Source organism: Salmo salar, chromosome ssa10 (genome assembly GCF_905237065.1).
Source record: "Salmo salar chromosome ssa10, Ssal_v3.1, whole genome shotgun sequence".
Classification (NCBI taxonomy): Eukaryota; Metazoa; Chordata; class Actinopteri; order Salmoniformes; family Salmonidae; genus Salmo; species Salmo salar.
The window spans coordinates 10,672,100-10,693,206 of NC_059451.1; the positions used below are offsets into that span (position 1 = coordinate 10,672,100).

Below are 21,107 nucleotides of genomic sequence, written 5' to 3' on the forward strand. Positions count from 1 at the left end.
GACTACATGAAATAGCCTAAATAAAATAAATACAGACAGGTAGGCTACATACTGCCCCCCTGGGAAAAAATGAATGTATAACTTAAGAAAATGGTCTATTGAAATTATATTACATCCTATTCAAAACAGACCTCATTATAATTCATAACATAAAAAAATATTCAAGGCTCAGCCACAAACTGACTTATGTGCATAATTTCCATGCCAGTGATGATAATTTGTTGCAGGAATGGTCAGTCATCTTACTACATAATATCAAAGCATTCTTTATTGATACACCATGAATAAACGCTGTCAGTGCTGCTATGGAAGGGACAGACCTCTAGCATCAGTGAACTGTGGCAGTAACCCGGCGACTGTCATCTGTCAAAGTCGATACCATACCACGACATATGCACATGAAACACTACCTACTTGCAGGACCTCAAGCACCGCTTCAATTTTCACCAAGCAATCAGAGGGACTCTAATCCGAATAAGTTAGATTTTCTCTCAGATAACAAGGACTTGGATTTAATTATTTTGCTCATCTGACTTTCAAAAGGTGCGGCTATAAATCATGGAGCACTAAAATGGAGAGGAAGAAAAAGGTGTTAGTTTTCGAGTAAGTATTACTTCTTTGTTTTTGTATACAGTTGAATAGTATTCTGAAGTTATAATAATGTAATACACATTTAGGCTATAGGACCTACATTGAATTATGTCAAGTATAATTTAATTTGAAGTACACAAATATTTATGTGATCATTTTGTAAATAACATCACTAAACATGGTTTAATGTTCGACCACATAGCTTCAGACTTATGAATTAATGATAACATGGATACACACACATAGCTCTCCCAGGATGATATAGATTTCATCACATGGCAGGTGTACTCATAGATATTCTCTGTGTGGCAGAATACAAATGACTGGACAGTTTATCTTCCCTTTACATGTATTTGACTATATTATCTCTAGTTTTACAATGCCCTCACATATATGTTCTTGAACTATGACTTTGACACTCATTATAAATGCTTCCTAAACATTTATATATGTTTTTTTCCAATGTCAAAGTCTGATTATTTTCAGTGGTGACAAACAATTTTTCTGTCAGTTTCTCTATTATGTAGGTGCTATTGTGACTGTGCGTGGCACAAGAGCTTGTGTGTATTGTCTCTGTGTGTATGTGTGTGACCTTACCCACTACATTGTACCCTGTTCTCCAGCACTTTCTCTCTCTGTGAAATTAGATCAACTACCATGATCAAAGAATATTACCACAAAAAAACATCAAAATTCAAATACATTTTATCGTCTCTCTCCTTTCCTTTTTTATTGATTGAACATGTTTTTCAGAGAATTGTTGTTACGAAAATACCATTTGGGTATGGCACAGATATGCATAGTAGGAATGCAGTCAATAGCAGAAGGATAACTATAGCAGTGTTTCCCAACCTTGGTCCTCGAGTACCTCCAACAATACACATTTTTGTTGTAGCCCTGGACAAACACATCTCATTCAGCTCATTGAGGGCTTGATGATTATTTGACAAGTTGAATCAGGTGTGCTTGTCCATTGTTACAATAAAAATGGTGTACTGTTGGTGGTACTTGAGGACCAGGGTTGGGAAACACTGAACTATAGGGTCTACTCTCAAACAGATGGTGATGGAGGGTGACATGGTTTCACCCATGTTTCTTCTTTCAGAATTTGTGGAAGCATGATGTGGGATGGATAGAAAAAGTGCAACCTCTACTGTGAGTAACATTTTCTGTGCGACAGTTTCTTATTTTCGCCTCAATTGTCTTTGTCATGATTAATATGTATTGGCCTATATCTACTGTATGTCTATGACCCTGTTGACCTTCATCTTAGCTACTGTATATGGGGCAGGTTGGGAGATAGAACCTTCAATGGATGGGAACATTTTAATTTTCTTTAATTACAATTATTATTCTTATTATTTGTATTATTAAATGTCTAACTAATTCCCTTGAGGACTGACTTAGTTGAAATGAATTGTCTGTAGAGTGTGCAACTGCCATTCTCTACACAAAGTCTAGAAATAAGAAAACTATTTGTGATTCATTGAAATAAATAAATACATGTGCACTCACCAAATACAGTTTTTATTTTTTATTTAAACCAGTAGCAGTAGTCACAGACACTGACGTGTTTTAGGGTATAACTTTTGTCAGTGTACATGTTCCTCTGGTGATATAGAGGTTTACCCAGGCCCTGTGTGTCCCCAGGCGCTCTCATTTGCTGACTTCTGCAAATGTAAAAGCATTGGGTTCAGGCATGTTAACCTCAGAAGTAGAGGTCGACCGATTATGATTTTTCAGCCCCGATACCGATTATTGGAAGGTCGGAAAAAGCTGCTGCCGATTAATCGGCCGATTTTTTTTATTTATTTATTTTTAATTATTTTTTTTATTATTATTATTTTATTTTTTGAAAATGTTTTTGTAATAATGACAATTACAACAATACTGAATGAACACTTATTTTAACTTAATATAATACATAAATAAAATCAATTTAGCCTCAAATAAATAATGAAACATGTTCAATTTGGTTTAAATAATGCAAAAACAAAATGTTGGAGAAGAAAGTAGAAGTGCAATATGTGCCATGTAAGAAAGCTAACGTTTAAGTGCCTTGCTCAGAACATGGGAACATATGAAAGCTGGTGGTTCCTTTTAACATGAGTCTTCAATATTCCCAGGTAAGAAGTTTTAAGTTGTAGTTATTATAGGAATTATAGGACTATTTCTCTCTATACAATTTGTATTTCATATACCTTTGACTATTGGATGTTCTTATAGGCACTTTAGTATTGCCAGTGTAACAGTATAGTTTCCGTCTCTCTCCTCGCTCCTTCCTACCTGGGCTCAAACCAGGAACACATCGACAACAGCCACCCTCGAAGCAGTGTTACCCATGTAGAGCAAGGGGAACAACCACTCCCAAGTCTCAGAGCGAGTGACGTTTGAAACGCTATTAGCGCGCACCCCGCTAACTAGCTAGCCATTTCACATCGGTTACACCAGCCTAATCTCGGGAGTTGATAGGCTTGAAGTCATGAACAGCGCAATGCATTGCGAAGAGCTGCTGGCAAAACGCACGAAAGTGCTGTTTGAATGAATGCTTATGAGCCTGCTGGTGCCTACCACCGCTCAGTCAGACTGCTCTATCAAATCATAGACTTAATTATAATATAATAAACACACAGAAATACGAGCCTTAGGTCATTAATATGGTCGAATCCGGAAACTATCATCTCGAAAACAAAACGTTTTTTTCTTTCAGTGAAATACGGAACCGTTCTGTATTTTATCTAACGGGTGGCATCCCCTAAGTCTAAATATTCCTGTTACATTGCACAACCTTCAATGTTATGTCATAATTACGTAAAATTCTGGCAAATTAGTTTGCAACGAGCCAGGCGGCCCAAACTGTTGCATATACCCTGACTCTGCGTGCAATGAATGCAAGAGAAGTGACACAATTTTATGTTAGCTGGCAATATTAACTAAATATGCAGGTTTAAAAATATATACTTGTGTATTGATTTTAATGAAAGGCATTGATGTTTATGGTTAGGTACATTGGTGCAACGACAGTGATATTTTCGCAAATGCGCTTGTTAAATCATCACCCGTTTGTCGAAGTAGGCTTGCAGTTCAAGCAGTGCTGACTACTTTTTGATCAGAGAAACAATGATTTAAATCTTTTCATTTAGGTCTTAACTAGTAATATCATCAACCATGTGTAGTTAACTAGTGATTATGTTAAGATTGATAGTTTTTTATAAGATAAGTTTAATACTAGCTAGCAACTTACCTTGGCTTCTTGCTGCCCTCACGTAACAGGTAGTCAGCCTGCCATGCAGGCTCCTCATGGAGTGCAATGTAAGGCAGGTGGTTAGAGCGTTGGACTAGTAACCGGAAGGTTGCAAAAACGAATCCCCGAATCCCCCCTGAACAAGGCAGTTAACCCCCGTTCCTAGGCCGTCATTGAACATAAGAATGTGTTCTTAATCTGACCATTCCGATTAATCTGTCGACCTCTACTCAGAAGCCTCCTCCCTAAGTTTGCTTTATTCACTGCTTTAGCACACTCCGCCAACCCTGTTGTCCTAACCGTGTCTGAATCCTGGCTTAGGAAGGCCACCAAAAAATCAGAAATGTCCATCCCCAAATACAACATTTTCCATCAAGACAAAACTGCTAAAGGGGGCAGAATTGCAATCTACTGTAGAGATGGCCTGCATAGTTCTGTCATACTATCCAGGTCTATGCCCAAACAGTTTGAGCTACTACTTTTAAAGATCCATCTCTCCAGAAATAAGTCCCTCACTGTTGCCGCTTGTTATAGATCCCCATCAGCTCCCAGCTGTGCCCTGGACACCATATGTGAATTGATTGCCCCCCATCTATCTTCAGAGTTCGTACTGCTAGGTGACCTAAATTGGGATATGCTTAACACCCCGGCCATCCTACAATCTAAGCTAGATGCCCTCAATCTCACACAAATTATCAAAGAACCTACCAGGTACAACCCCAAATCAGTAAACATGGGCACCCTCATAGATATCATCCTGACCAACTTGTCCTCTAAATACACCTCTGCTGTCTTCAACTTGGATCTCAGCGATCACTACCTCATTGCCTGCATCTGTTATGGGTCCACGGTCAAACGACCACCCCTCATCACTGTCAAACGCTCCCTAAAACACTTCAGCGAGCAGGCCTTTGTAATCAACCTGGCCCGGGTAGAGGATGCCTGGTTGTTCTTTAAAAGTGCTTTCCTCACCATCTTAAATAAGCATGCCCCTTTCAAAAAATGTAGAACTAAGGACAGATATAGCCCTTGGTTCACTCCAGACTTGACTGCCCTTGACCAGCACAAACACCCTGTGGCGTACTGCACTAGTATCAAATAGTCCCCGCAATATGCAACTTTTCAGGGAAGTCAGGAAACAATACACAGTCAGTTAGGAAAGCAAAGGCTGGCTTTTTCAAACAGAAATTTACATCCTGCAGCACTAATTCCAAAAAGTTTTGGGACACTGTAAAGTCCATGGAGAATAAGAGTACATCCTCCCAACTGCACTGAGACAAGGAAACACTGTCACCACTGATAAATCCACAATAATCGAGAATTTCAGTAAACATTTCTCTACAGCTGGCCATGCTTTTCACCTGGCTACCCCAACCCCGGACAACAGCTCTGCACCCCCCGCAGCAACTGGCCCAAGCCCCCCCCGCTTTACCTTCACCCAAATCCAGACAGCTGATGTTCTGAAAGAGCTGCAAAATCTGGATCCCTACAAATCAGCTGGGATAGACAATCTGGACCATCTCTTCCTAAAATTATCCACCACCATTGTTGCAACCCCTATTACTAGTCTGATCAACTTCTCTTTCGTATCGTCTGAGATTCCTAAAGATTGGAAAGTGGCCGCGGTCATCCCCCTCTTCAATGGGGGAGACACTCTAGACTCAAACTGTTACAGACCTATATCCATCCTGCCCTGCCTTTCTAAAGTCTTCGAAAGTCAAGTGAACAAACAGATCACTGACCATTTTGAATCCCACCGTAACTTCTCCGCTATGCAATCTGGTTTCCAAGCTGGTCACAGGTGCACTACAGCCATGCTCAAGGTCCTAAACGATATCATAACCACCATCGATAAAAGACAGAACTGTGCAGCCGTCTTCAATGACCTGGCCAAGGCTTTCGACTCTGTTAATCACCGTATTCTTATCGGCAGACTCAACAGCCTTGGTTTCTCTAATGACTGCCTCGCCTGGTTCACTAACTACTTCTCAGATAGAGTTCAGTGTGTCAAATTGGAGGGCCTGTTGTCCGGACCTCTGACAGTCTCTATGGGGGTGCCACAGGGTTCAATTCTCGGGCCGACTCTTTTCTCTGTATATATCAGTGATGTCGCTCTTGCTGCGGGTGATTCTTTGATCCACCTCTACGCAGACGACACCATTCTGTATACCTCTGGCCCTTCTTTGGACACTGTGTTAACTAACCTCCAGATGAGCTTCAATGCCAATGCATGCTCTTCAACCGATCGCTGCCCGCACCCGCCTACCTGACTAGCATCACTACTCTAGACGGTTCTAGTTAAATCAAGAATCGGCTTCCTATTTCTCAACAAAGCATCCTTCACTCATGCTGACAAACATACCCTCGTAAAACTGACTATCCTACCAATCCTTGACTTTGGCAATGTCATTTACAAAATAGCCTCCAACACTCTACTCAGCAAATTGGATGCAGTCTATCACAGTGCCATCCGTTTTGTCACCAAAGCCCCATACCCATCACTGCGACCTGCATGCTCTCGTTGGCTGGTCCTCGCTACATATTCGTCGGCAAACCCACTGGCTCCAGGTCATCTATAAGTCATTGCTAGGTATAACTCCGCCTTATCTCAGCTCACTGGTTACCATAGCAGCACCCACCTGTAGCACGTGCACCAGCTGGTATATTTCACTGGTGATCCCCAAAGCCAACACCTCCTTTGGCTGCCTTTCCTTCCAGTTCTCTGCTGCCAATGACTGGAACGAATTGCAAAAATCACTGAAGTTGGAGACATATCTCCCTCACTAACTTTAAGCGTCAGCTGTCAGAGCAGCTTACCGATCGCTGCAGCTGTACACAGCCCATCTGTAAACAGCCCATCCAACCAACTACCTACCTCATCCCCATATTTTTTTTCTGCTCTTTTGCATACCAGTATTTCTACTTGCACATCCTCATCTGCACATATATCACTCCAGTGTAAATTGTTAAAATTGTAATTACTTCGCCACTATTGGCCTATTTATTGCCTTACCTCCTTACTTCATTTGCACACACTGTATACAGATTTTTCTATTGTGTTGTTGACTGTATGTTTGTTTATCCCATGTGTAACTCTGTGTCGTTGTTTTTGTCACACTGCTTTGCTTTATCTTGGCCAGGTCGCAGTTGTAAATGAGAACTTGCTTTCAACTGGCCTATCTGGTTAAATAAAGGTGAAATAAAATAAAAATAAATATACGTCTTTGTGACCTCAGAGTACATGAATATTGTATTCAGGGAGCAAGGGGTTACTCTCCTCATTGAACTTCATTGAACCCATAGTGATAGGAGAGTTTGATGGTTAAATTAGCAGCGGTGACCTTAGCCCCTTACACATGTGGAGAGAGGTTGTGGTTTGTAAACCATTTGAATGGTTTTCGATACTAAATAATATTATATTGATTGTAAATGGAGGCAATATCCTACATTGTTGATCATGTGTGTAAATCTTCTGACATCACTTCCTTTCCCTATAGATGGCCTCTAATGACCCCAACCCTCTTGACCCCCCTGGGACCCCCCAGCCTGGTGACCTCATTGAGATCTTCAGACCGGCCTATCAGCACTGGGCTCTGTACCTGGGAGATGGTTATATCATCAACTTGACACCTGTTGGTCAGTGAAAGCAGTGTGGACATGAGGGCAAAACCTAGCTTGAGTTAGGATATGTTGTATGTGTGTCGTATTGGTGTTTTATGTATCGTATTTGATCTTATAGAACGTGAACGCTTCAAATGCACTAACTTGCTCAAAACGTTTGGGTTAAAAAAACACACTTATAACATGTCAACACCCCTTTGTGAATGTATTCAGCATTGTGAAAGGGTGGGATTCACTCAAATCCACATTTATCCATGCAAGTTTGAATGAATTCCAACCACTCAATAACCATAATAATGCTACCCCTTCACACCCATTTATTATTGTCTCTCTCCTGTAGATGAGAGTCAGGCTGCGGCCATCTCCAGTGTGAAGTCAGTGTTCAGTCGAAAGGCAGTGGTCCGAATGCAGCTTCTAAAGGAAGTGGTTGGAGACGACTCGTACCAGGTCAACAACAAATACGACGACGACCGCACTCCATTGCCTGTCGATGATATAATTCAGCGATCTCAAGACCTCATTGGCCAGGAGGTGTCTTATGATCTGTTGGGCAGTAACTGCGAGCACTTTGTCACATTGCTGCGCTACGGGGAGGGGGTATCTGAGCAGGTCTCTCAATCCTTCTTCCTCTCTTTCTCGCACTATTCCTGTCTCTATCTTCCTGTGTATGCTCTGTATTCTCTCTCTCAATGTCTTCGCTGAGGCCCAATCCCAAATCGATACCCAGCCACTCCCCATAGGTTTCAGTGTACAATCATGATTTGATAATATTTTACCGGTATTATACCTTCTTACAGGGCAGGTAGAGTTTACACTATATTTCATATACTTACACAATCCTCTCAGATTTACATGCATAAGTGCCAAGGTGACAATTTGGATATTTGGCATTACTCTCTCCTTTGTTCTAATGTATAAAATGCCCTTCTAGCCCTCATCACAACTTGAAATCTATATATTGTGGTATAAGTCACTATTGTGTCTCCCTTTCCACCACCATTCACTTATAATTTCATAATACTATATTAGATGTTTTTGTACTCAAGTTACAATTGTGTTTTTCCATTGTCCACAGGCCACACGGGCCATTGGAGCTATCAGTTTGGTGACGGCTGCTGCAAGTGCCTTCTCTGTTCTTGGAATGATCAACACACGCTCCAGAAACAGACCCTTCTGAAGCCCCTCAACAATAGCAGCACTGTCTTGTTCTACTACTGTTCTGGGAAACAATCTTCTTTTGGTTAAGAGGATAGATGGATACTCATTTCTACCCACTGTCATAAAACATGGATGCAATGACCTTTTGTATCATAATTTGTATTGAAGGCCAAGCAGACAATGTACTGTATACAGTAGAGATGTTGCCAACATTACAATTAATGCAGTATCTTGCTGGAGATACACATTTGGAGATGTTCAAAGGATTGGTTGTGTGAAAATGAAGTTAAAATGAAATATAAAATGTAACAAAAGAAGAATCAATAAAGAACTGAACTAGTATCGCATCCCTTACGAAAAAAGACTGCTGTTAGAGTGCAGTATAACTACAGTATGTTGCAAATACTACATCCAAAGCAACAGTTTTTTTTTACTGCAGTAATTGTGCATTGTAACTGCAGTTAGAGTGCAGTATAACTGCAGTTCAACTGCAGTTATTCTGCAATTACTGCATCCAAAATACCACAGTGAACTGCAGTTATTGCACTTTTACTGCAGTTTCAAAAAAAAAATTGTAAGGGATGTAACAGTTAATCTGTATTCTTTATTATGTTGGGTTTGATTCTTCATATAATACAATCTTTTCAAGCACAAACAGTTTAAAATATAATCTAAAATTCTAAGGTAAAAAAACTGACAAAACGAATTGAATAATAATAAAAAACAATGTAACGTGAATGTACTTGACATATACAAATTAAAGGCATACTGTTTTTAGTTACAAAAACTCAATAACGTTTCCAGGCGTCAAACTGATATGTGAGTTTGATTTCATACACATTGAAGCCACACGTGTTATGTTTTAATGAAGGTGGTTGACGATATGCCTCTGTCATATGTAAATCATAATATTCCAACGGAAACGCACAATTTTCATCGTAAGTGATCAACAACACCGGCAAACATGGGGAACAAACTCAAAGTTGGAAAGACCAGAAAATATCAATTCTACCACTTAGCAAAGGAAACAGGTAGGATCTGTCATCTTTCTCCAGACACATCGTGCTATTAGTATTAACGTTAGCCCCATTTAAATGGACTAACTAGCTAGCTAGCTAAAGATACAGAAAGCTACTCTTGCTGTACTGTGTGCTTCTGAGTTTGAGAAGATACACTGTACCTAATGTTGCCAACCAGTGATTCGGGTGCACTTGACTCATATAGCCATCAATACTCAATAACTTAGCTAGCTAGTAGTTTCTAACTGGCTTTTCAGGGTTCTGATACCGTAGTTGAAGCCAGCTGGTTTGTTTTGAAACAGCTAACTTAGCTATGTAGACATTGGCTTGTTATATGTGTTTAATACTTGCTTTCCACTCCTTCAGGATATCGTTCACGTTCTTCCTTTAAACTTATTCAGTTGAACCATACATTCCAGTTCCTACAGAAGTCCAGGGCTCTGGTGGACTTGTGTGCAGCTCCAGGTGGTTGGTGAGTAGCTAGCAGCATCACCTGTAAAGTATTTCAATATACACTCAAACTCTACTGAGTGACAGTCAAGTTGTACTTTAGCAATAGGATTGGGGCGGCAGGTAGCACAGCGGTTAAGACTGTTAGGCCAGTAACCGAAAGGACATTGGTTCGAATCCCTGAGCCGACTAGTTGAGAAATCTGTCGATGTGCCCTTGAGCAATGCACTTAACCCTAATTGCTCCTGTAAGTCTCTCTGGATAGGAGCATCTGCTAAATAACAACAAAAAATTATCATAGACCTGTCATGTCGTAGTCCAATGAAGTATTGTTGTTGTTGTTGCTTGTTTTGAATAGTTGCTACGGTTTATATTTTGTTTACATTCTTTCTCTCTATCATACCTTAGATTACAGGTGGCATCCAAGTTTATGCCCATCTCATTTTTGGTGAGCCAAACCTCCTCTCTTCCACCACCAATATACAATGCATTCGGAAAGTATTCAGACCCCTTGACTTTTCCCATATTTGTAACGTTACGTTTGTAAAATTGATTAAATCAAATGTTTTCATCAATCTACACACAATGTCCCATAATGACAAAGTGAAAATAATTTTTTGCATATATGTGTATATATATATATATATATATATATATATATATATGTTTATAAACATATATATAAACATATTTACATAAGTATTCAGACCCTTTGCTATGAAATTCCAAATTCCAAATTGAGCTCAGGTGCATCCTGTTTCCATTGATTATCCTTGAGATGTTTCTACAACTTGAATGGAGTCCACCTGTGATAAATGCAATTGATTGGACATGATTTTCAAAGGCTTTACCTGTCAGTAAAAGGCATGCCAGCCCGCTTGGAGTTTGCCAAAAGGCACCTAAAGACGCTACGATCATAAGAAACAATATTCTCTGATCTGATGAAATCAAGATTGAACTCTTTGACCTGAATGCCAAGCGTCACATCTGGTGGAAACTTGGCACCCTCCCTACGCTGAAGCATGATGGTGGCAGCATCATGCTGTGGGGATGTTTTTCAGCTGCAGGGACTGCAGCTGAAAAACGAGGGAAAGATGAACGGAGCAAAGTATAGAGAGATCCTTGATGAAAACCTGCTCCAGAGCGCTCAGGTCCTCAGACTGGGGCGAAGATTCACCTTCCAACAAGACAACAACCGTAAGCACACAGCCAAGACAATGCAGGAGTGGCTTCGGGACAAGTCCCTGAATGTCCTTGAGTAGCCCAGCCAGAGCCCAGACTTGAACCGGATCAAACATTTCTGCAGAGACCTGAAAATAGCTGTGTAGCAACGCTCCCCATCCAACCTAACAGAGCTTGAGCAGATCTGCAGAGAAGAATGGGAGAAACTCCCCAAATACAGGTGCTCCAAGCTTGTAGCGTCATACCCAAGAAGACTCGAGGCTGTAATCGCTGCCAAAGGTGCTTCAACAAAGTACTGAGTAAAGGGTCTGAATACTTATGTAAATGTGATATTTCAGTTTAAAAAAATTTGGAAGCATTTGCTAACATAAAAAAACAAAAACATTTTTGCTTTGTGATTATGGGGTATTGTGTGAAGATTGAGGGGAAAAAAACAATTGTATCTATTTTAGAATAAGGCTGTAATGCAAAATGTGGGAAAAGTCAAGGGGTCTGAATACTTTCCGAATGCACTGTATTCCAACTAATTAATTTTGTATTACTACTATTTCAGTTAAACATGCTGTGATAGTTTTTTTATGGAGTTATGACGTTCCTCTTTTTTCTCAGGTGTCGACTTGGTCCAAATCAAGGATATTCCCAATGTGGTCGCTCTGACAGAGGACATCACCACAGAGAGCGCGGACAGGTAGGTGCTTATGCTAAGGTCAAATGAGTGACAGTGTGTTACTTGACCATACAGAATGGCGTTTTAAATGGGTGCTACAAGATTCTGGCAATAATGAACTTGTGTGTTTGACGTCACTGCTGTTTTCGCCAGGCTCTGGAAGGAGCTCTTGACATGGAAGATGCACATAGTCCAAAACGACGGAGCTCCAAATGTTGGAGCCAACTGGGTGCATGATGCCTTCTCTCATGGTAGGTAACAGCACGGATAACACCTACAGTTGAAGTCGGAAGTTTACATACATACCTTAGCCAAATACATTTAAACTCAGTTTTTCACAATTCTTGACATTTAATCCTAGTACAAATTCCCTGTCTTAGGTCAGTTAGGATCACCACTTTATTTTAAGAATGTGAAATGTCAGAATAATAGTAGAGAGAATTATTTATTTCAGCTTTTATTTCTTTCATCACATTCCCAGTGGGTCAGAAGTTTACATACACTCAATTAGTATTTAGTAGCATTGCCTTTAAATTGTTTAACTTGGGTCAAATGTTTCGGGTAGCCTTCCACAAGCTTCCCACAATAAGTTGGGTGAATTTTGGCACATTCCTCATGACAGAGCGGGTGTAACTGAGTCAGGTTTGTAGGCCTCCTTGCTGGGATTGATTTGCACTTTTTGCACCAAAGTACGTTCTTCTCTAGGAGACAGAACGCGTCCTCCTTCCTGAGCGGTATGACGGCTGCGTGGTCCCATGGTGTTCATACTTGCGTACTATTGTTTGTACAGATGAACGTGGTACCTTCAGGCATTTGGAAATTGCTCCCAAGGATGAACCAGACTTGTGGAGGTCTACAATTGTTTTTCTGAGGTCTTGGCTGATTTCTTTAGATTTTCCCATGATGTCAAGCAAAGAGGCACTGAGTTTGAAGGTAGGCCTCGAAATACATCCACAGGTACACCTCCAATTGACTCAAATGAGGTCAATAAGCCTATCAGAAGCTTCTAAAGCCATGACATCATTTTCTGGAATTTTCCAAGCTGTTTAAAGGCACAGTCAACTTAGTGTATGTAAACTTCTCACCCACTGGAATTGTAATCTGTTTGTAACCAATTGTTGGAAAAATTACTTGTGTCACGCACAAAGTAGATTTCCTAACCGACTTGCCAAGACTATAGTTTTTTAACAAGAAATTTGTAGAGTGGTTGAAAAACGAGTTTTAATGACTCCAACCTAAGTGTATGTAAACTTCCGACTTCAATTGTATATAAGCAAACTGATAGAAAATTATCTTAATACAATAATCTTAATAAATACCAAAACATGTCTGTCAGTCAGCTGTATCTTGTTGTTCTCTCATAACAAAATATGTACAGTAGAGCTGTTTATTAGATTAACAGGACATTAATGACGTTCACAGTTAATAAATCAGTGTAAAGTGCCGAACAAAATCAACATTTAATAAAAGAAACAGCAGATTGTCCATTTAAGTCATACCTCCACCCTACCCCCCCCTACCAGCTCACCGGACCCTGATGGCTCTGAAGCTGGCGTGTGACATCCCGGCCAAAGGGGGCATGTTTGCCACCAAGGTGTTCCGCTCCAAAGACTGCCAGCCGCTGCTGTGGATCTTCCAGCATTTCTTCAAGAAGGTGCGGGCCACCAAGCACCAGGCCTCCAGAAACGAGTCGGCTTGGTTCGCCTCGACTCTATTCAGCAGAGTTGAAAAATTCTTTTTTATTTATTCTAATTTCAACTACAATTCACTTCCTGAATTAACTGAATTTACACCAAACCTGCTCCTAGCACCAGTTATCTAGTGTAAATTGAGAAATATATACTTTGGGTTTATTATGGTAAAGGCTGGTCTTGTTGAGTAACTGAGGACGGGACTTCTTTCCATTTCAGGTTACCCGGCCTCAGACAAAATCGACAACAAGTTCTTTGACCCCAAACCTGCCGTCATGGAGGTGGAGGTCCAAGCCAAGGCTATCAAAGACCTGGTGCCTGTGATGAAACCCAAGGTGTGTGTGTGCATTTGTCTGTAAAAGGTTTGCAACTGAATTAACTGTATATTTCAGTGGCTTCATTCATGTTGCTGTGTTTCAGGCGGAGGGATACACAGATGGTGATCTGACCCTGTACCACACATTCTCTACGACTGCCAACCTCAAGGCTGACAACACTGTGGAGTTCCTGAGCAAAGCCAACGAGGTGAGACACAACATACTGTACAAATAAACTAAAGTAAAAAAGAATTACAAGTAACACAATACCAAGGCTATATACAGGGGGTACCGGTACCGAGTCAATGTGCTAGGGTACAGGTTAGTCGAGGTAATTTGTACATGTAGGTAGGGGTAAAGTGAGATAATAAACAGCGAGTAGCAGCAGTGTAAGAACTAATGGGGGGGGCCATTGTCCGGGTGGCCATTTGTTTAATTGTTCAGCAGTCTTATGGCTTGGGGGTAGTAACGGTTAAGGAGCCTTTTGGTCCTAGACTTGGCGCTCCGGTACCGCTTGCCGTGCGGTTGCAGAGAGAACAGCCTATGACTTGGGTCACTAGAGTCTAGAGATTTTTGGGGCTTTCCTCTGACACCGCCTAGCATATAGATCTTGATGGCAGGAAGCTTGGCCCCAGTGATGTACTGGGCCGTACACACTACCCTCTGTAGCGCCTTATGGTCAGATGCCGAGCAGTTGCCATACCAGGCGGTGATGCAACTGATCAGGATGCTCTCGATGGTGCAGCTTTAGAACTTTTTGAGGATCTGGGGACCCATGCCAAATCTTTTTAGTCTCCTGAGTGGGAAAAGGTGTTGTCCTCTACACGACTGTCTTGGTGTGTTTGGACCATGATAGTTCGTTGGTGTGGACACCAAGGAACTTGAAACACTCAACCCACTCGATGTTAATGGGGGCCTGTTCGGCCCACCTTTTCCAGTAGTCCACGATCAGCTCCTTTGTCTTGCTCACATTGAGGGAGAGGTTGTTGTCCTGGCACAACACTGCCAGGTCTCTGACCTCCTCCCTATAGGCTGTCTCATCATTGTCGGTAATCAGGCCTACCACTGTTGTGTCGTCAGCAAACTTAATGATGGTGTTGGAGTTGTGTTTGGCCACGCAGTCGTGGGTGAACAGGGAGTACAGGAGGGGACTGAGCACGCACCCCTGAGGGGCCCCAGTGTTGAGGATCAGCATGGCAGACGTGTTGTTGCCTACCCTTACCACCTGGGGCGGCCCTTCAGGAAGTCCAGGATCCAGTTGCAGAGGGAGGTGTTGAGTCCCAGGGTCCTTAGCTTAGTGATGAGCTTTGTGGGCACTATGGTGCTGACGCTGAGCTGTAGTCAATGAACAGTATTCTCACATAAGTGTTCCTTTTGTCTAGGTGGGAAAGGGCAGTGTGGAGTGCGATGGAGATTGCGTGATCTGTTGGGGCGGTATGCGAATTGGAGTGGGTCTAGGGTATCCGGGATGATGCTGTTGATATGAACCATGATCAGCCTTTCAAAGCACTTCATAGCTACTGACGTGAGTGCTACAGGGCTATAATCATTTAGGCAGGTTATGTTCGCTTCCTTGTGCACAGGGACTATGGTGGTCTGCTTGAAACATGTAAGTATTACAGACTCGGTCACGGAGGGGTTGAAAATGTCAGTGATGACACTTGCCAGTTGGTCTGCGCATCCTTTGAGTAAACATCCAGGTAATCCGTCTGGCCCCGCGTCTTTGTTAATGTTGACCTGTTTAAAGTTCTTGCTCACATTGGCTACCCAGAGCGTGATCACACAGTCATCCAGAACAGCTGGTGCTCTCATGCATGCTTCAGTGTTGCCTGCCTCGAAGCGAGCATAAAAGGCATTTAGCTTGTCTGGTAGGCTCGCGTCACTGGGCAGCTCACAGCTGGGTTTTCCTTTGTAGTCCGTAATAGTTTTCAAGCCCTGCCACATCCGACTAGCATCAGAGCCTGTGTTGTAGGATTCAATCTTAATCTTGTATTGACGCTTTGCCTGTTTGATGGTTTGTCTGAGGGCATAGTGGGATTTCTTATAAGCCTCTGGATTAGTGTCCCGCTCCTTGAAAGCGGCATCTCTAGCCTTTAGCTTGATGCGGATGTTGCCTGTAATCCATGGCTTCTGGTTGGGATATGTACGTACGGTCACTGTGGGGACAACGTCGTCGATGCACTTATTGATGAAGCCGATGACTGATGTGGTATACTCCTCAATGACATTGGATGAATCACGGAACATATTCCAGTCTGTGCTAGCAAAACAGTCCTGTAGCATCCGCGACATCTGACCACTTCCGTATTGATCGAGTCACTGGTACTTCCTGCTTTAGTTTTTGCTTATACGCTGGAATCAGGAGGATATAATTATGGTCAGATTTGCCAAATGGAGGGTGAGGGAAAGCTTTGTATGCATCTCTGTGTGTGGAGTAAAGGTGGTGTAGTTTTTTTTCCTCTGGTTGTACATGTGACATGCTGGTAGAAATGAGGTAAAACGGATTTAAGTTTGCCTGCATTAAAGTCCCTGGCCACTAGAGGCGCCGCTTCTGATTTTCTTGTTTGCTTATGGCCTTATACAGCTGGTTGAGTGCGGTCTTAGTGCCAGCATCAGTTTGTGGTGGTAAATAGACGGTTATGAATAATATAGAAGAGAACTCTCTTGGTAGATAGTGTGGTCTACAGCTTATCATAAGGTACTCTACCTCAGGCGAGCAATACCTCAAGACTTCTTTAGTTTTAGACATCGCGCACCAGCCATTATTGACAAATAGGCACTCCCCGCGCACCTCGTCTTGCCAGACGTAGATTCTCTGTCCTGCCAATGCATGGAAAACCCCGCCAGCTCTATATTTTCCGTATCGTCGTTCAGCCACGACTCTGTGAAACAAGATATTACAGTTTTTAAATGTCCTGTTGGTAGCAAGTTCTATTGAGATAGGGGTTGAATTTGATCTGGGACTCTAAGGCCACTGGTAGATCAGATACAGGTAGGTGGGTACAGTATGTAAATGTGTGTATGGCACCACCTAGTCCTCTGTTTCCTCTATATTGTTTACACCCATCCAGTATACAAATATGAGTTTATCATGAATTGCCTATCTATGGGTTGGGGCTGATTTTGGTGGAGAAGATAATCTATTTTACAAGGGTATGAAGTATTTGTCAGGTTATAAATTAATATCCTTTGAAGCTGCACAGCCCTTTTATAAAGAATAGTAGTCTTCAACAACATTGGCCTTTATTGTTGTGCTTGTCTGCAAACTGAGTTCAGGTGATGAGGCGAGCGACGCAGAGGAGATGAAGGACAAAAAGAAAATTACGGTGGCTGAAAAGAAGGAAAAAGAGGCAGAGTTGGAGGAGGTAGAGATGGAGCAGAAACTGGCCGAGCTGAATGCGGAGAAGGTGGCAGAGCTGAGAGGGTAAGTCTTTATACTCTCACTGCTCACCTACTTGGTCTCCAATGAATATACCAACAATGGTATGTTGTGGCTCAATATAAAATAACTTATTTTTTCCTAAGGGGAACTTGGGGACTAGACAGTACAATACATACATAATAGCATTTATGCGCAAACATTTATAATAACCAGAATATATAAGTAAACTTGGAGTCATGCGGTGATATGGTGTAGTCTTTCCACTACGACTCAGGAGACCATACAGTTTATTAGGCTACAGATGAAATAAATAATGAACTTCACAGGGTGGTGAATGTGCACGGTGATGAGCTTGATGCGCCTTTCCAATAAATAGAGGGTTTTATTCTGGTGACATGATGATCAATGCTTGACTGCCGTTTGACAAATAAAAATGATCCATAATAATCTTATCATGCAGACTAGCCTACCCGCACTGTATCTGCGAGCTGTTGGCTGGAGCCAAGACCAAGGTAGGCACATTTGCTATTTAACGCAACAGTTTTTGTAGATTTGAAAATGCAATGGAAACACACTGAATTTTAGATTTTTATTCGGTACATGAAAACTTATGCGAAAAGTACATTTTGTGTGCACTACATCATCACGCACTGATTTTTATTCGCAACTAGTCAGTTTAGTGGAAACACACCAATGAGGGGAAAATGTGCAAATGTTATTTATGCAGATTTTAGAATATTCACTTGAAAATTTGTTGCCAATTGGATGGAAACCTAGCTACTCATCTGTTTATCGCAAGTAAGAAACTGCTAACAGCTGAGAACTGCTAACTTGCTAGCACAACAGGTTGGTCAACAACTTCTGGAGGGCAAGCTTGCCAAATGGAGATCAATGGAAATCGACTGACTGCCCTCTAGTGGTGAAAGTACAAACTGCAATACCAATCAAAGAGGAGAATAATTATTCTGATAACTTTTCTTTTTTTTTATAAAATTGAGACATACTAGCACAAAATAAATGTGACAGTGTGTAAATGATAACAAATGAGGGCAGGAAATGAATAAATAACTATGCAAATGGAAACAATTGGTGGAGTACCAGAGTTTGAAGCTACATAAAATAGGATTTTGATGCAATGTTCTACATATAGGACTTTCACTATCAGTTTTGTCTTATTTTTGGTTGAACAGTATAAAGCAATCAGAATGGAGAAAGCCTGTTATAACAACTTAGAAGTAATTTCCATTGCCATCCTAGGCCATTTAAGGGTCATGCATTACCCATAAAGCATATTTAGAACTTTTATTATTCATAAACATCATACCGTCAAAAATGTGAAAAATACTGTGATGTTATATTTTGGCCATATCGCCCAGCCTTAACTTAAGAGTACACACGCGAACATGCTTACACACAGATGTCCTCATCCATATATAGTGCTTTAAATTGACTGTTGTAATTATAAACCCATTGGTTCTCTTACTCCGTGACCTCTGACCTCTGATCTGATATGACTTCCTGTCCCTGTTTGATCTCCACAGGACATATTTTCTGAATTGGATCTGGAAGAAGATGCAGAGAGCGAGCTACGGCAGACACAGGTACTACAGAACTAGGACCCCACAGGTACATAGTGCATGGCTGCATTTCAATATACTCAAGTGGCTTCCTCCCCTCATCTCCTTTCCATCATTGCGTGAAAGTATTTGATGGGTGTAAGTACACTCCCAGTAGGTGTCCGCCATATTTCTTTCACTGATCTTGTGTTTTCAGACCAGTGCGTTTTGGAGGAGAGGACTCCACTTTAGACGATTGCGATTCATCCATGGAGAGAAAGTGAAGGAAAGTGAGAGATGAGTGTTGGATGAACCTTTTGTAACACCTTTGTTTTGTCTCCAGCCAAGGGGAAGAAGAGAAAGGCCCAAGAGGAGCTCGGGACGGCCCAGCCGGAGGAGGAAGAGGTGGGGCCATCAAAGGAAGCTGGGGCAGAGGGGGACAGCAACTCGGATGATGATGACGACAGCAGCGACTCAGATGACGAGAGGTCAGGGCTCATGTTACATGACTTATTAATGAATAGACTTAGTTTATTGTCCCATTTGTCAGATTTACTAAATACCTATCAACGACTTTGCAGGATTCTGATAGCAAACAGCTAGTTAATGGATTTGGCTATTTCAGCCATACCCGTTGCAAAAACAAAAATCAAGCATACAGCCATGCAATCTCCATAGACAAACATTGATAGTAGAATGGCCTGACTGAAGAGCTCAGTGACTTTCAACGTGGCACCACCATAGGATGCCATCTTTCCAACAAGTCAGTTCGTCAAATATCTGCCCTGCTAGAGCTGCCCCGGTCAACTGTAAGTGCTGTTATTGTGAAGTGGAAATGTTTAGCAACAACAACGGCTCAGCTGCGAAGTGGTAGGCCACACAAGCTCACAGAACGGGACCGCCAAGTGCTGTAGTGCGTAAACATCGTCTGTCCTTGGTTGCAACACTCACTACTGAGTTCCAAACTGCCTTTGGAAGCAATGTCAGCACAATAACTGTTAATCGGGAGCTTCATGAAATGGGTTTCCATGGCCAAGCAGCCGCACACAAGCCTAAGATCACATTGAGCAGTGCCAAGCGTCGGCTGGAGTGGTGTAAAGCTCACCGCCATTGTACACTGGAGCAGTGGAAACGCTTTCATCTGGAGTGATGAATCACGCTTCACCATCTCACAGTCCGACTGATGAATCTTGGTTTGGCGGATGCCAGGAGAACGAAACCTGCCCGAATGCATAGTGCCAACTGTGAAGTTTGGTGGAGGAGGAATAATGGTCTGGGGCTGTTTTTCATGGTTTGGGCTAAGCCCCTTAGTTCCAATGAAGGGAAATCTTAAACGCTACAGCATACAATCACATTCTAGACGATTCTGTGCTTCCAACTTTGTGGCAACAGTTTGGGGAACGCCCTTTCCTGTTTCAGCATGACAATGCACCCGTGCACAAAGCGAGGTCCATACAGAAATGTTTTGTTGAGATCTGTGTGAAAAAACTTGACTGGCCTGCACAGAGCCCTGACCTCAACCCCATCGAACACCTTTGGGATGAATTGGAATGCGGACAGCAAGCAAGGTCTAATCGCCCAACATCAGTGCCTGACCTCACTAATGCTCTAGTGGCTGAATGGAAGCAAGTCCCCGCAGCAATGTTCCAACATCTAGTAGAAAGCCTTCCCAGAAGAGTGGAAGCTGTTATAGCAGCAAAGGGGGGACCAACTCCATATTAACGCCCATGATTTTGGAATGAGATGTTCGACGAGCAGGTGTCCACATAATTTTGTTCATGTAGTGTATCTTCGATTTGATTTTAGATGGATATTAGATGGCACCACCTATTATTTGACAGATTCCAATGGGGGTAATGCTGGTAGACATTGTCACTTGGCTTATGACCAAATGATGCACTTTGCGAAGATCAGCTAAAAGTGTAAACAACGTGTGGTCTACAGGAGCATCGCTCAGTTGTAGAAGGCTAAAGGGTCCGGCGGTATTCAAGGCGATGCCAACAGTGATGACTTCCAGGTGGTGCCAGTGGAGAGCACCAGTGAGTAAAGAAAACATGGCTAGGGGGAGGCCCTTACAGAGTGACTGATAGCTGTTTAGACCAATGGCAAGATTTAATCTGTTCTGAAGCTTTAACTGGTGTGTGTGTGTGTGTGTGTGTGTTACCCCAGGCAAGCGTGTTCGCGTCATGAATTCAGAGGCTATGGCCCTGGGCTGTCAGATTGCCGCAT

General features: G+C 42.1%; 2 protein-coding genes across 4 annotated transcripts; both read left to right on the forward strand.

The window, feature by feature from the left end:
- The first annotated feature begins 283 nt into the window (after positions 1 to 283).
- LOC106613501 (phospholipase A and acyltransferase 1) lies at positions 284 to 9,406 on the forward strand. 3 transcript variants are annotated; one of them, XM_014215799.2, is made up of 5 exons: positions 285 to 603; positions 1,697 to 1,746; positions 7,333 to 7,471; positions 7,797 to 7,987; positions 8,532 to 9,406. In XM_014215799.2, the coding sequence occupies exons 2-5, from the start codon at positions 1,720 to 1,722 to the stop codon at positions 8,631 to 8,633; spliced, it is 459 nt and encodes a 152-aa protein (XP_014071274.1). In that variant the 5' UTR covers positions 285 to 603; positions 1,697 to 1,719; the 3' UTR covers positions 8,634 to 9,406. The 3 variants fall into 3 exon arrangements, with proteins under 3 accessions (XP_014071273.1, XP_014071274.1, XP_014071272.1); XM_014215797.2 differs by having other exon boundaries at positions 290 to 603; positions 7,797 to 8,065; XM_014215798.2 differs by lacking the exon at positions 1,697 to 1,746 and having other exon boundaries at positions 284 to 603; positions 7,797 to 8,065.
- A 2,461-nt stretch (positions 9,407 to 11,867) lies between these two features.
- On the forward strand, positions 11,868 to 19,558 carry LOC106613456 (pre-rRNA 2'-O-ribose RNA methyltransferase FTSJ3-like; the record flags this gene model as incomplete). The annotated part of the gene is made up of 9 exons (XM_045687288.1): positions 11,868 to 11,953; positions 12,086 to 12,183; positions 13,456 to 13,630; positions 13,820 to 13,958; positions 14,044 to 14,148; positions 17,217 to 17,364; positions 17,783 to 17,834; positions 18,864 to 18,923; positions 19,222 to 19,558. Coding segments are annotated over 6 exons (633 nt in total), but the record flags the coding sequence as incomplete, so codon positions are not given.
- Between the last annotated feature and the right edge of the window lie 1,549 nt (positions 19,559 to 21,107).